This window comes from Sesamum indicum, linkage group LG11 (genome assembly GCF_026168435.1).
Source record: "Sesamum indicum cultivar Baizhima isolate 11 linkage group LG11, ASM2616843v1, whole genome shotgun sequence".
Lineage (NCBI taxonomy): Eukaryota > Viridiplantae > Streptophyta > Magnoliopsida > Lamiales > Pedaliaceae > Sesamum > Sesamum indicum.
The window spans coordinates 16408363-16424228 of NC_142667.1; the positions used below are offsets into that span (position 1 = coordinate 16408363).

Here is a 15866-nt window from a genome sequence, read left to right on the forward strand (position 1 = left end):
TACCTTCATTTTACAAATTAAATAATATATGTCTCAGTTATTATACGCTGGATATAACATCTGTACCTATTACTTGTTTATTAGTATATATATTTGTGTGTGTATTTTATTATTATTGCAGCGACACCACATATTTATATGATTATTTAACTACATCATTCAGCAGCTCATTAGTTTGTGATGTTGCGCATTATTTAGGACTCAGCTCAAGAAAGTGTCTGGCAGCAGAGAGTCTTTATCAAAATAAAAGAGATGAAAAACGTTGAAAGTAGTGATCCCAATAGAAAGGCAGAAGCAGAGAGTCTTTATCAACAAGAATAATGGGAGCCAACCAACTACTACTAAAATAGTTTGCAAGTTATATTAGAAGTTTCCGCCCCTGTGCCCTACAAAGTTGACTGTTCTACTCCTTTTCATCCAACTAATATAAAAATAAAAACCATGATTTATAAATTATAACATTATTTTATCAATATTTTTTAATTGTGATAATAATAATTTATCTCGTAATATATTCTAAGAGATGAAAAATTATTTATTATATACTTAAAAAACAACGTACTAAAAACGCAAATCGTGACACCAAAATGTCATTTTCTTTTTTCTTGAAATCTATTTCTACCGTTTCCAATATCAAATTGGTTCTAAGAGAAGTGAGGATTAAATTAAATATAGGTACGCCCACCATCATCACCATTAAAAATGAGGCGTACTGAATTTAGGCGTCTGGAGGAGGATAGTGGACCAAATACACTAATATTGTAATTATCCATTGAATTAGAAACTAATTATTAATTGCAGCAACTAATTTAATTAATAAATTTGGTACAGCTTGGCCACGACCCAGGAAAGTGAAATCGCTTTCTGGATATTAATATCTTGATAGCACTTGAATCTTTCATCAACATCACTTCCCGTGTTTTCTTTTGATCAATCATCTTTTCAGACCAATTCCGATCTTCAAGGGGTTATACATATCCATTTGAACCACTAATTTTTCTCCAAACCTAAACCAAGTTACATACCAATTCACTGCTTGGCTACAAGTAATTTCTTCGTATTTTACTAGAGTGTGAAGAATTAGTGAAGTTGGCCACTCGTGTCAATTATTCTTAGAAGGAAATGAATATAGAAACCTGGCCTAATGTTTGACAGGAGCTTCGCCACCTAATACTCGATTAATCAATCACCTTATTGATGCTCCAACTTCAATTCTCCCTTTCTTTTCCATTAATGAAATGGGAGACATGTCCTCCCGATAACAAACAGTGCTCAGTGCACGACTCATTGGATAATGAACATTCATTCTTTTATAAGTGAAATCCCGAAAGAGCCGGCGTCCATTTAAGCCCCAATTCTGTTTCAGCTGCATGGGCCTGGCCCTGGGCCTCTGTTTAGACTACCAGAGCAACAAACGCTGAATAATAATATTCAGAATTGTGTATTCCCGGGAATAAACTTGATGCTCATACTCGAGCATATGGGTTATGGTTCAAAGGCTGGGTCAACCTTTGAAACAGGAGCCTTCAAATTTGTATCTGGACAAAAGTGATGCCAAAATAAATACAGAAATCATACACAACAAGGATTGGTTTGCCGATGAACAAACTCTAATTCTAAAAACTTCCTTGCTAGGGCTTCTTCAGTTGAGAAACAATCATTAAGCTCGCTCATGGGAATCTGTTCGTTCTCTAGATGCCACCACGACAAACTCTGCAGCAATTCTTCCTTTATCATGCTTCTTCTGATCAAAATGTGATAGCCTAAACATAGAGACAAAGTCAATTTATTCTACTCTTCCCAGAGAAACCAAAAAGCCAAAGTCATCTAGAAGCAAATCAAGTCAGCTATGACTCCTAAATGTTTAAGAACATTTTGGCTATGTTCCAGCAGCCACATGAATTAGGAAACTCTTCCATAGATTTTCTGAGCTGTACATGAGATGGTGCTTTTGGTCACATTAAACGATTATTCCTTCTGTGCAGTTCAAGGAAATCCAAATGCAAAAACCCGACATACAGCCTTGCTTCTACAGTTGATAAACTGCTACAATGATATCATGATATGCCATTATTTCCAAAGGGATTAAACACATCTTTTAATTTAACAGACTAGCCCTTATTATATTTTACCCGTTACCACTTAAAAAGAAAAAAAGTAACGTTCTTCACCTGGGAGAACTCGGATGCTTTTGTGCTTTGATAAGTTCACTTGCTTCAAGGAAGCATAGCTTAGGTCCTAGCTTGCGACCTACCAGAGAATTTCAAACGAGAAAGAACCATTCAAGTTCTTCGGACAGGAAAGTGAAAACAAATACCAAAATTGAACTTACGATTTGCAGACAAATTTAATCAACATCGAATGTAGACAGCAAACAATTAACAAGAGGATGACACTGCAAAGAATTTCTTACCACCAAACAGGAATTTTGAAGCAAAGAAGACACTGCAGCTCGGGACGAAGCAACTTACGCCACCTTTCCCCATTTTCTGCTCCCAGATCTTGAGTGAGCATATTCCAGCACGGACTGGTTTATCTCAAGGCAATCACTACTGCTATCTTGAAATATCCACACAGCCCTTATCCAAGCATCTCAGATGTTCTGAAGAAGCAAATCAAATCAGCCATGGGAAGAATTGTCAAGAATTCCCACTTCTGAAGTATTTTGTTTGGGAAGCCCATTATTAACTTGTGGTGCTTCTGATCCAGGCTTGACAATGTCCCAAAGAAACCCATTTTCTTTCTCTAGAAGAAGTCTATCAAAATCATTATCCACAGCTTTAGAATGAGGCGAAATATAAGATATGTAATTATCTGCAATAACAAAGTTAAAAGTTAGTAGCAATATCTAGTGTGCATTGGATGCACAGCACAATCAGTAAAGTAACAGACTTCTGACTGCATGATAAAAGAGAGAGACTTAAAACGGGCCTTACCAGCCAAGCTACGAAGTGCATTCTCTGCAGCCTGTTGCTGCGCGTCTTTTCTCGTCTTGCCCATTCCAACACCAATTCTTTCACCAGTAAAGAAAACCTATACATCAATTCAGCTCATTGAACAACCAAAGGTTCCACTAACTCAAACAAACACTACAGAAAAATACATAGACTATCAAATGGTTTGAGTTCAAGTACTTAGGGATTACAAAAACATAAATGGACTGCAGATAAACTAATGGACATCAAATGTTTCATCCAAACCCCTGCGCATGTGCCAAGTTCTTGTCTGTTAAGGGGGCTCCCAAAATTAAGTTCCAGGTGCAGTTCACTACAGCCTTTTGAACAGAGAACCCAAAAAACACCATGTATTCAAAACTACCATGTGATATAAAGTTCATGGTACTGACCTCTACTGAGAACTGCAAGTCATCACTGGTACTTACAACGGGCCTAAATTCAACCTGAGCAGCAGTGCACATAAGAGATACCCAAAAAGGGAAAAGAAAAGGGATGACAAAAAAAATACGTGCTAGAAACAGGAGTTACCTTTGACCTGCATCTCCTTCCAATCTCATGGAGCACACCAATGGACAAAGATGGCAACATATTCATTTTATCAGCTTCGGATTTTAGCTCTTTATTATTGGAGGATGACTGATTAGACACACCAATCTCTACCAAGAAAGAAAAAATGACAAATTTAGAAAAGCAAGTAAAATTTGATTAAGTATTACAGAGGATCATTTAAAACTGGGCCCATACAAATACCAACCAATATACACCATTTGGGAACCCCCAAATATAAAGGAGGACGCGCAATATAACCATTAATAGACCGAATACGTAAACATTAAAGAGTTCATGTACCTGCAAACTGATTTGTAGGCAAAGGGCTTTTCTGGATGTCATATCTGGGGTTAGCCTGCATAACCGACAAAATTACCCCATGTAGAAATTGTTAGGAGAGGAAAAATCTACTTTTAAGATAAACTATAAATAGCATATCCCCAACCTCTTCATTTTTTGCTTGAACTGCATGAGACAATTCTGTGGTAACCGAAGACGATGTACCATGACTGAGCAAGTTTTGACGACCCCGCAGTCTATCAGATGGATCACATTCTGGAGTTATTCCCAGGGTTCGGCTGATGAAATTTCCTCTATTAGTATCTTCTTCCACTAACCAGCCTCCTTGTGGTTGTAGGAGGGGGGGCTGCCAAGGCAATCTAGACAACAGAGGCGGTTCAGTTGAACCTGAATACCTGCTATCTCTTCGAAAGGGATCACCAAGCAAACTAGGTTCTGCAATTTAATTTGGCAAAATAACAGAAAATTCTCTGTGTTATATGAAACTTTAAGAACCAAAACCATATCAAACATCCCAGGAAATGAGATGAGTACAATAAAATGGAAATATCACAAACTATCACACATGGTGCTCATCACCATGTGTCCAGTTCGTTAGTTGAGAGGTACACAAAACAACAATCCATACTTTCAGAAGGTAATACTACTCTTGTGGATGCTGGAGTAGTAGCACTTGAAAGAGATACTACAGGGAGCTTAGAGCCTTCAGATTTCAACTCAAGGTTATTAGCCATGGGATGAGAAACAGCATTCGAAACATTCGTCTGTTCCTGGAAAGTTTAGGATAGAACAAAAAGGAATAGAGCTCATTAACAAGTGCACATGAATGGATGAAGACAAACCAAATAATACTCTTCCATGTTTTGTCCAAGTAAAGAAGAACTACATTTGCATGGAAAACTAATAAGCTGGTGTAACATACTACCAGAGGCTGCAGTCTTTGCGCAACTTCAGGTCCATTCATTCCATCAGCAATTGGAACATTTGGATTTCCATTTGGCACAAAACTAGCATCCTGACAAAGATGCATGCTGGCGTTGATAATAAACTTCAGCAGTGGAGTAAGAGAAAATATTTATTTGTATACCTCTGACATCAAGTAGTTGCTCACGTCTGGTGGACAAGGTAAGTTCACCACTTCATCTTCATAGAAGATGTCAGATATTCTCCGCAGTAGATTTTCATCGAACTCTCTGATTGTTAAGAAGAAAATACCACAGGTACCACAGAACATCAACCAGTGGGATACTTAAGAGGAGTAACCCATTACATATTACTAAACAAGAGCTTTAACAGAATGCTGCTAAGTTAACTCACTTGAAAAAACCGCCTCTGACATTGCATGCCACATTTCTTGCTACACAAAGGACAGGAACAGCATTCGCAGTCTAGATGAGAAAATATTTTTTCATCAGACGGACCCAGTCAAGTGCTGAATGTTAAAACAATGTTAAGAAACAATAATGCAGTACCTCAGCCTGCGGGGCATAATATGGAGTGAATGCAGGAACTACGTGAACTCGAGGCTGATCCTTCTCTTCCCACACCTTTAAGCGATCATCTATTACCATTGCCATCTTCGGATGACAATTTGCATCATGGAAGACATTGAGCAAAGATTTCCTAGCCCCTACATGGAAGTTCCACAAAATAGTTTAACCAGAAGAGTAGAGAGCATAAAGATACATACAGCATCACCCAAAGACAAGCTTAAGAATATAATTCTACAAGTTCAGAAGGGATAAAATTTTTTAACTCTACATGTGCTAATAATTAATTAGAACAACTTTAAGGACCTCAAAATACTTATAGTTGATAAAAAATAATAATTCTTCCTAGAAGAATATTGGACCTCACCTGATTTGACACATACAACACGGTCCAGTAGTTGCTTTGAGCTAATCAAGTTTGCTTCTGGATCAAGCAGCCTCCACATTTCCAATGCATAATCTCTTTCAGCCATGGTACAAACATAAACTTCAAATCTTTTCCGGCCTTTTGCAGTTAAATAACTTTTCAAATCTTCCCAAGCAGGTCGTAACCTGACTAATACACTGGTATCACGATTCTGTGGAAAGAACCATCCACAATAAGAAGGGAAGCCAACCAATCAAATTAAACATTATAAGACAAATGCATTCATTAGCCAAATTACTTAACAATAAAAGTTGTAGTCTTAAAAAAACTGCCAGACAGTCTAAGTTGTTGAAAGTACATTATATATGAGCAATTAAACATGTAATATTGTGTTATAACTTTTCCAACTGGCAATACCAAATTAGAAGATCAAAATGGATATCCCAACTTATAAGAACAATATATGTAGCAGACAAGTTAATGCAGCAACAAAAAAAGTTCCAAGAGTGTCTTCCAACCTCAGGATTAATGCGCGTAAGAACAATATTTTTCTCAGGCAGCCTTACTACAGGCCGAACAACACGGTGGCTCCCATCAGATAGCAGAGGGACTTCCTCCTGCTGAACCTTATACACTTTCCCACCATCCACAACACAGTCAGTATCAGCATACTGCTTCAATAAAGTCCGATCCTCAATATATCTCTTCATCTCTGCCGTCATCCCAGATTCCCGAATAGGGTCAGTCTCACGTGCAATCCAACCCATCAAAGCATCAATTCTATCTTCAAATGACTTCATTGTGTTGGCAACAATAAGTGTTTCATCAAGATCAAACACAATAGCTAAGCAACGTGTGTTCAACATCCACAAACATGCATTGTACAACCCACAGGGCACCGAATAGCACCAGAAACATGGAAATTTCTTCTGCTTGCTAGGCATCGCCACCAAATGAACCTCCTCACTACCAAGCAACACAACTGCAGTCTACATAAAGTACATTGAAGTTGCAATAATATCAGTCAAAGAAATACATGAATTCAGAACATACATACATAATTACAAATACAATAACAAACGCAGAACAACATGCGAGTGTCCGTAGACATGTGTGCTTATGGAATCTAGTCAATTTCATAACATCATATGAACATAGTAAGTGCGCATTATTGTACAATTTTGACCAACTTCGGCTATCAATGTCAACACAAACAGAAGTAGAAGGCCAAAACTACTCAAATGCATTTGCAGCAAATGAAAGCACAGAGAAACTTCAAATTAGCATTACATATTTTGAAATCAAATTAAATGCACTGTTCCACTGATAAAAATAAAATGGGGAGTCGAATCGCAAAACCTTAAGCTCATAGAAGCACGATGCGTGAAGATTGATCAGGGGAGACTGCTCAGCATTGGTATTTGAATTGCCATTGGAGACAGGCTCGAGTTTGCAACGAGCGGAGGCATAAGAAATCGTCTGGAGAACAGATAGAGGGTGGCATCTCTCGCTGTTTGGGGAGATGTGGTGAATCCTAATCTCATTATTCGGAAACTGAAAATTCCCGTCCTTCACTGGAACAGTTTCCAGTTCCCCTAAATACACATCCCCGTGATAAACCAAGGATTTAAACCCTAATCGACTCATTGTTTTCTCAACAAAAAGACGGGAAAGAAAGTGAATTATGCCAATTCCTCAAGAGGAGAATAATAATTAGGAAAATTAATTGCAAGGAAAATCACTCCCACTCTGCATGATTTTTGCTCTCACCTCCCTCTAGCTACTATATATATATATATATATATTTTCCCTCTCTCTAGATACCCTCTCTCTCACTCCCTCCCGAAGCAGCGTTTTCAAACTGAGGGGTGTGGTGGCTTTATATAGAAGCGTGGGGAGGAACCCGTTACGTAAATGGACCTGGTTTTTGTGGAAATAACGTATATGCCACTCTACCCGTACGGAGTATTTTGGGGTAAAGGTGGTAAAGTGGGGAGGTCATGCTTTTAGCGAGGTGGATGAGAGATTGTACTGTACGCGTGGCGGCAGATTAAGTGCTCTGATTTTGTGCTCTGTGTGATTACATACCGTCGATTTTATGTTCGAGGAGGTTGAAATAGTATCCTATCCATTGATTGTAGAGTGGTTTTTTTCTTTGAATATTTTTTATATTTAAAATCTTATTAATATTTTATGTATTTCATTTCATTATTTTCTTATGCTAAATACAAATTTAGAATTATATTGATTGATACTTTGACTATAGAGGGATAGATGCCTCCACTATAATACAAATTATTATTTATTCACTCATTTATTACTATAAAAATAGTTTATTCTTTTAAATGGAAATTTCAATGTAAATTTAATATTTTAATAATAGACATAAGTTTTTGAGAAGCGAAACCAGGAAGAGGATGTTTGACTAAATTAATTGAAATTCCTCTATAATAAGAATAATTTTCAATGAAATTTATATAATATTTTTTAGAAATACATTCTTGAAAGTAAATTATTTAGAAATAGGGTGATAGACTTATATTCTATAAAAAGAAAATGAATTAATTAACTCAACTACAAACTTGGACTAGTGAATTTGGGCCACAATTCTACACGTTAAATAATTGCGATATGATATTATGTGTATTAAATATGAGCACATACCCCATACCTGTACTGGAGTTTCAAGACCAAATTCCAAAACCTTTATATATGTTTTCATGCAAAACTTAATTAAAGAATATAATATGGCAATATGCATTAATTACGCAATAATGCAGCTACTCTCTTAATCAACCCTAATTTAATTTAAGTTCATGGGTAAGATAATTAATTATATTTTTTCATTTAATGTTTTTGAAAAATTATATCTGATATTCATAATGTTTGCATTTTTCTAATAAATAAGTCATTATATTAATTGAATTTCATTAAATTTGTTGATATTCACAAATAAAATGAATAAAAATTTTAGCATAAAAAATTATTTGACTTACAATAAATCAATAATAAGTCTACCGGGGTAAATATTTTTATTCAATTTTCTATTCATATCAAGAATTTTGGTGAATTTTGACTAACGAAAAGGCTTATTTATTAGACAAAGACAAACATCAAGGTACTAGATGTAATTTTTCAATGGATATATGATATATATATATATATAGAGAGAGAGAGAGAGAGAGAGAATGAGGTTAATATTTATATATTTTTTTAATAAATATAAAATTATTATATGAGAATGTTAAATATGAGGTACTTATTACTAATCACTATTACCACTCTGTCGCCGTCAACCACCTTTTATTAGGTATCTTTTTGTGATACATTATTTTTATATGCATATAATAAATTTTTATATTTTAAATTATGCTATAAACAATAATATGTAGGCTAATATATTATATGGTATAAAAATTAAGACTTAATTTATGACCAACATAATAAAAAATTGATATTTCGATGTTAGAAGTTATTGTGGTGAGTAAAAAAGATGGATCTCTTTTATATTAATATCAATATATTTTTTTTATTATGATTGTTTTTTGTTATTATTTGGAACAAAAATTTATATTAATTTATACTATCGAGATTGGAGCTTTAATGTTTTTGTTTCTTCAAATATTTTATGATATTATGTATATTTATATTTTTTATTTATTACGATGAAATAATATTATGTTTGGTTATACCAAAAGATAAAAGAAAAAAATGTCTTAGCTTAGAAAATCCTAAATTTCCTAATTTAAAATTTATTGATACTCTTTTTTCTTACACGTCATCATGCATGGAACCGAGATTCCAGTTGGCAACCAAATGGAGGCACTGGTCACTACTTAAAATATTCGCCTACAGCGGATACAGCTTAAGCACTGCACATGCAAAATTGCTACTGGTTATTTTAGTCCTAGATTCTTAAGTCAACTAAAACTACTCCAGACTTTTGTCCTTTTTGCAACGACGTACAAGAAGAAATGCAGCATGTACTACTTTTACACCTAAGCCTCGCCGCATTTAACCAACGCCTACTTCAATTGAAAACTCCTTCTCTTCAGCGAAAACGAAGGGACAATCAATCCGAGTCGTCGGAGGAATCGGAAGAGGCAGAATCATGTCTTCAGGCTTGACCGCCTCGTTTGGTGAAGACTCACCGCGGCTCTCCTCGCAACGCTTTGACTCCGCGCGTTTTGAGTCGTTTCCCAACTACGCTGGAAGCGAGTTGATGAGGGAAGCAGGTTTGGAGGAGGACTCGTCGACTTATGGCGGCGGCGCTGTGGACCCGCTGCCTCCGTCAGTGGAGATATCTGAAGGCGGTGAGTTCGCCGTTAACGGACCTATTCCACCGGCTCCGGCGGAGGAGGGTTTTGCTCTGAGAGAGTGGAGAAGGTTAGTTTGACAATCCCTCGTCTGCTCACGTCACTGCATGCGTATACTCTTGGCCTGTGTTTTTGCGCTTCTGCGTGTTTCTGGTGTTTGATCAGCCCGACAACGAGTGGTATCAATTAATTATGCTTATTAGTTATGTAAACTTCGAATTTAAAACAAAACGAAAATCAAAATCTGGAAGAGATGCTTAAAAGCTCTTACTGTCTGTCATTCATGATGAAACTTTTACTGAATTATATACACAATATAGATTGCATTTTTCTGGAGCTGTGATTTGATGCTTTATTTCATTTCGGCTCTAATATAACAATTGAGTTCGCAATAGCAACACGACATATGTATGCATAAATGTTGGGTTGAAAACGTTTCAGATCAAATGCAATTCGGCTGGAGGAGAAAGAGAGGAGGGAGAAGGAGGTGTTGGAGGAAATAATCAAGGAAGCCGATGAATTTAAAGCGGAGTACTACAGGAAATGGAAGATTAGGTGTGAGAATAGCAGAGCTGTCAGCAGGGAAAAGGAAAAGGTTAATTCTTGTAGAGAAGAATTCTTGTAGCTGTTATAGTCATCAATAGGCTAATCATGTATTTTGGCTGTCGATTGCAGTTGTTTCTAGAAAGCAGAGAGAAATTCCATGCTGAAGCCGATCAAAGTTACTGGAAGGCAATTGCTGAACTTATACCAAAAGAAGTTCCAGCCATAGAAAAGAAGGGGAAGAAGGATACGGAAAAGAAGCCTAATATTATAGTGATTCAAGGCCCCAAACCAGGGAAGCCAACTGATCTGTCCCGGATGCGTCAAATTCTTGTGAAGCTCAAACACAAACCACCTGGTCACATGTTGCTGCCTCCACGTGAACCTCAAAAAGATGCTAAAGCTCAAGAGCTGGATCAACCAGCAGCCTCTACCTCCATGTCTGAGAATAAAGCTGTAACTGCCGCTGCAAAGTAAGTTGCTGTCTCAAGTGTGTAAATTCATGTCCTTCTGAGTGTAGTCTTTGAACTTGGATGATAGCATATCCTAGTATGCTGTGACATGTAAGAATATGAATAAAGATGTGGTTCCTATGTTTCTCTTTGTTTCCTTAGTCCCTTAGTTGTTCATCTCCCCTTGTGCCGGCTGCAACACAGGGTCAATAAACCTGGAAAAATTGCATCTGAAAAGTTTCTGATTCTGCACAACCCCAATAGGAAAAGAACAATATACGCTCAATGTGAACAATACACAATATATGAAATTGTATGTTGTGTATGCATATTTTAGCATGTGAACCTAAAATCTGATTGAAAAATATTGTGAATCGAGAATCTTACAGAGATATTTTCCCTGAGTTCTTCACAAACCATTACTACATTTGATCCGTTTGCCAAGACACTAATCTATCGACTAATATTGATGCAAAAGGTTCATATTAAGGTGAGAGGGGGGAAAGAATAGAAAGAGAAAATATACAGACATGGAGGTGGACTAAAAGAATGAATATAACTAGGCAGACGGGGGGATACATTGGATATAATTTGATATTATAGCGTCATCTAGGAACCATCTCCGTATCAGTATAAGCATTATCTAATTGAGTTGAAGTCATGAAAGGAGTAGCTGCTTCTTTGCCTTTGTCTGAGAGAGAAGAAATCTGCAAACTACCATCTCTTGGTTTACGCGGATTTCGTGGTCTGTACAATCCCGGCTCTGATAGTATGTTGTCATTAAGATTAACATCTGTGGAGAGCATCGTCACCACTTGTTTCATGTCTGGTCTTTGTTGCGAAGCTGCTTGCGTGCAAAATAGTGCAACTTTAGTGAAGCGCATTATTTCATCTTGTGGATACTCAATCAGATCCGGATCTACAATCTCTAGTAGTCTGTCTTCACTGAACAGTTTCCAGGTCTGCAGCAACACATGCATTATACGTCAAGAAACGTCCTTTAGCTTAATGCATGAGAGCATGATGTTAATTTTCTCTTGGCATTCCAGATCATAGATGAAAATGGAGAGTAAATGATGCCTGGTCAAACAAGAGATATCTTACGAAACGTACCCACTCAAGCAGAACCAAGAAATCATCCCCAAAAGCAGCCTTGCTACTACTTTTTCCACTTATAATTTCGAGTAGGAGCACTCCGAAACTATAAACATCTGCCTTTTTGGTGAGTTGCCCCAATAACGCATACTCTGGAGCTAAGTATCCCCTGCAGTAAATGAGAGAAAAAGGAAAACAATGAATAATGAGAAACAGAGGAAATGGGAACGCCTATCTCTGTCCCTTGTGGTGGACTTCAGGGGAAAAGGACTGAAAGAGACGATAAAGCAGAAACCAAGCTCTGACATTTCGTTTCGGTCCTCTATTCCCCTGTTCGGTATTTCTACATACAGAATTTCTAGGATTTGTACGAGCAACATAGAATTTCTAGGATTTGTACGAGCAACTATGTGAAAACAAAAAAGATTTAAGGTAGAGAAACATAATGGAAACTAGCACTTACTCTGTTCCTGCTACTCTTGTGCTAACATGAGTGACGTTATCAGGAAATAGTTTTGCCAATCCAAAATCACCAATTTTTGGGAGGAAATTCTCATCGAGAAGCACATTGCTGGCCTTTATATCTCGATGGACAATGCGTGGTTCAGCATCCTCATGAAGAAATGCAAGGCCAGAAGCTGTACCCTTGCATATTGCAGCCCTCTTGGACCAATCCAGTTCGTGGCGTTTGCCCTTTGAGGCTGAAAAGAACAGTCTGTGTTATGTTGAATACGAACATAAACTCTCCTTCTAATACACAGCTAAGTATCTCTCGATGCCAAAATCATGAAAATTAGCATAATCTTGACTCTGCCAATTTTTTCTATCCGTCCTCTACCCAATAAAATGTTCATTATAAATCCAGCAAAACCTATTCTATCAAATTGTATGGCATAATATATGGCTTCTATTAAAAAATCATCCAAAGTTCAGATATTTACCGAGTAAGGCACCCGCGAGGCTGTTGTTCTCCAAATATTCATACACCAATATTCTGTTATTTCCCTCTATGCAACATCCAATCAGCTGAACGAGATTTGGATGTCGGATATTCGATATCATATTAATCTCGGTCAAGAATTCATTAGTCCCTTGCTTAGATTCAGCAGAAAGAGTTTTGATGGCAACTTGAGTTCCATCCCTTAAAATTCCCTGAAATCGTGTAGAACGATATGGAGTATACATTAGACATATAATAGAGAAAGTTGCAAGGGAAAAACGGCTGTAAATGCAGGTTTTGGAATCTTAAAGCAACTAGAAGAACTCTCAGTGATGAATTGTTGACGTCAAACTCACCTTATAGACGACCCCAAAACCACCTCTGCCGATTCTGTTCGAAGGATGAAAAAGCCTCGTAGCTGATCGCAAAGAATGATATGAAAACAGCCTAAGATTGTTTGTAGTAATTCCTGACCATGCAAAAGCAACCACATAATCAGAAAGTGTAAACAAACACTAATTCCACTAATATAAGAAGAATGGGAACAATGAAAAATAAAATAGCAATTTCCATTAACACGGGGGTAACTTGCATTTAACCCTAAGAAGAATTGTGGACACAACCAGCAGCCTATATATGACAGAGGATTGCTTCACTTGTGGCCTATGTGTATCCATGTCAACAGTTCAAGACTTCAACTAACCCACTCTCCCCGCAGAAGATACCTTTCTCCCTCAGCACAGAATCCACACCCTAATCAAGCCCCACTTTCTTTTTTTTTCATTAGGCCTATTTCGATTTAGGCGATTCAAGATCAAACATTGGGATGTCAAGACATAAAAACTCCCGGATTGACAAGTTGAGGCATCCCAAAAATCAGCTCAAGAAAATATTGCCGATCCATTCCAATTACATAGTTTTAGAACGAGACCTCGTCTTCTTTACCAACCTGAACACATTAGCTGAGGGAGGTAATTGGAATCATGTGCTGCAAGAGTAATTCCTGCATCCCTTGTCCTCTACTAATGAATCTCCAACAAAAATAATTTTGCAAGGGAGATGAACTCAGATCAATGCCAATATGTTTCTCAAGACTCGAAACCAGTTACAATTCATAGCACCCTCCTAGAATGAACATCAATCATGAATAGACACACACATATTACGTCATTTGTATTAACAAACAGATCTCATGATTCAATAAAATCACCAATTAACCATGCCCATCCCATTTATTACCCTAATATCTCCCCCTACTATACACAAAAATTACACAAGAAAAGGCTGAATCTTCTGGAATTTCCAGCAGCGGTTGCCCTCAAAACACATATTAGTACAACATTCTTCGTACATATAAAGACATCTTACACAACAAATACTGCCATTACTGAAGAGCAACCAAAGAAACAACAAAGCACAAACTCTTGGCAGCACAAGAAAAGTTCGCCTACTCACCTTCGGTTACAGTTGCAGTCTTCTCTCTACGGGAATCAAATACTCCAAAACAAGAAGAAAAACCCATTGCTCCGCTTACTCGTTCGACATAAAAATCAAATCTTTTTACCACATCTCCGCTGCAATCCAATCAAACAATGCACTAAACGGCAAACCCACATGTAATTGCAGCCCAGGCAAGATTTTCACAAACTTGATCCTAATGTATGGTAAGTATGTTCTATGAGCTTATAGACCAAAACAAATCATCAATAAAATAGTATGAGGATGGTAATGTGTTGTCGGGTGAAACGATTAGTAAACATATATATATATGCTTTTTCTTCTGAGTTGGGAGTTTGACAATGAATAGAGGGTAGGAAAAAATGGAAGATAAATTGGAGGGGAAAGGCAAGTGATGGCGACTTCCCCGCGGCATTTGTACTGTCTCACGAGCTATAAGTACTTGTACAGTTCACACCACCATCACATATTTACTCGTGTGAGTCTAGTGACTCATGATGACGATACACTTCCACGCTCATCAAGAATCAAGATCCTTGTTTCACACTCCCCTTTATTCCCCCTCAGGTTGTGTTCCCACAATTTTGTCTTATTTGAGTTGTATCCCTCTCAGACATTGTTTGCGGATACTGCAAATAAACGTCGTAAAAAGTGATTTGAAGTTTTTATTATACTTTGAGTTAAAACATGTATAATTCGTCTTTTTAAATCTCTCTTTTGTCTCCTCAAGACCAAATCAAACCTATCTAAATGAAATTATTGCAACTTAATAAAAATACTAAAGGTAAAGCAGAACCGAAGGCTGATGTTACAATGATATAATCCGTGTTTCTGTTCGAAATCTATGTAATGACCCCACAAAGAATATCTCACAAAAAAAAGGAGAAAGAAATGAAAAGGGAACAGATAATATATTTCAAACCTACAAGAATACCACTTTGATTGACTCCTCCTACCAAGTCTACGGAAAAAATTTCAAATCCCATACCACTGAAAAGCATAGAATCAGCCGTCCGTTTCCTTTTATTATGGTTTTTAACATGAAGCAATAATTATATCTACATCGTGGACTCGATATGTAGTCTAGTTATATAATTTATTTTTATTTTTTAAAAAATAATACATAAATTTGTCAGAAATATTAATGCTATTTATATAAATTATCATTATTTTTTTAAAAAATTACAAATATACCCCATAAAAACATCAACAACATTACATAAACTATTGTGGTTTTTTACTATCACGGCTGATTTCTCTAATTATATAAAAGATATGAATAATTTATATAAATAAATTATAAATTAAAAAGTATAAATATAATTGTCACTGATATATTTGAGGAATGTAAATAGGTCTTATTATTTCAGGGAATAATGACCCTATTCACTCTCGCATT

At 36.7% G+C, this 15866-nt stretch overlaps 3 protein-coding genes across 4 annotated transcripts; 1 reads left to right on the plus strand and 2 right to left on the minus strand.

The window, feature by feature from the left end:
- Positions 1-1287: 1287 nt before the first annotated feature.
- CPL2 (carboxyl-terminal domain (ctd) phosphatase-like 2) lies at positions 1288-7510 on the minus strand. 2 transcript variants are annotated; one of them, XM_088875746.1, is made up of 16 exons: positions 7023-7510; positions 6182-6652; positions 5664-5874; positions 5279-5436; positions 5124-5194; positions 4894-4999; positions 4732-4821; positions 4435-4576; positions 3952-4241; positions 3807-3861; positions 3486-3613; positions 3347-3400; positions 2937-3033; positions 2414-2814; positions 2172-2250; positions 1288-1763 (listed from the first exon to the last, which is right to left on the minus strand). In XM_088875746.1, the coding sequence occupies exons 1-14, from the start codon at positions 7308-7310 to the stop codon at positions 2621-2623; spliced, it is 2355 nt and encodes a 784-aa protein (XP_088731872.1). In that variant the 5' UTR covers positions 7311-7510; the 3' UTR covers positions 1288-1763; positions 2172-2250; positions 2414-2620. The 2 variants fall into 2 exon arrangements, with proteins under 2 accessions (XP_088731872.1, XP_088731873.1); XM_088875747.1 differs by lacking the exons at positions 1288-1763; positions 2172-2250; positions 2414-2814; positions 2937-3033 and having other exon boundaries at positions 3486-3611.
- Positions 7511-9622: 2112 nt separating this feature from the next.
- Positions 9623-11119, plus strand: LOC105174727 (clathrin light chain 2). Its single transcript, XM_011096913.3, is given in 4 exon segments — positions 9623-9772; positions 9775-10049; positions 10421-10574; positions 10655-11119. Coding segments are annotated over 4 exon segments (909 nt in total). The 5' UTR covers positions 9623-9637; the 3' UTR covers positions 11000-11119.
- Positions 11120-11305: 186 nt separating this feature from the next.
- Positions 11306-15053, minus strand: LOC105174551 (Protein kinase superfamily protein). Its single transcript, XM_011096691.3, has 6 exons — positions 14465-15053; positions 13366-13478; positions 13011-13221; positions 12533-12770; positions 12088-12238; positions 11306-11936 (listed from the first exon to the last, which is right to left on the minus strand). Exons 1-6 carry the CDS (start codon positions 14529-14531, stop codon positions 11580-11582), a joined length of 1137 nt encoding a protein of 378 aa, XP_011094993.1. The 5' UTR covers positions 14532-15053; the 3' UTR covers positions 11306-11579.
- Positions 15054-15866: the final 813 nt, after the last annotated feature.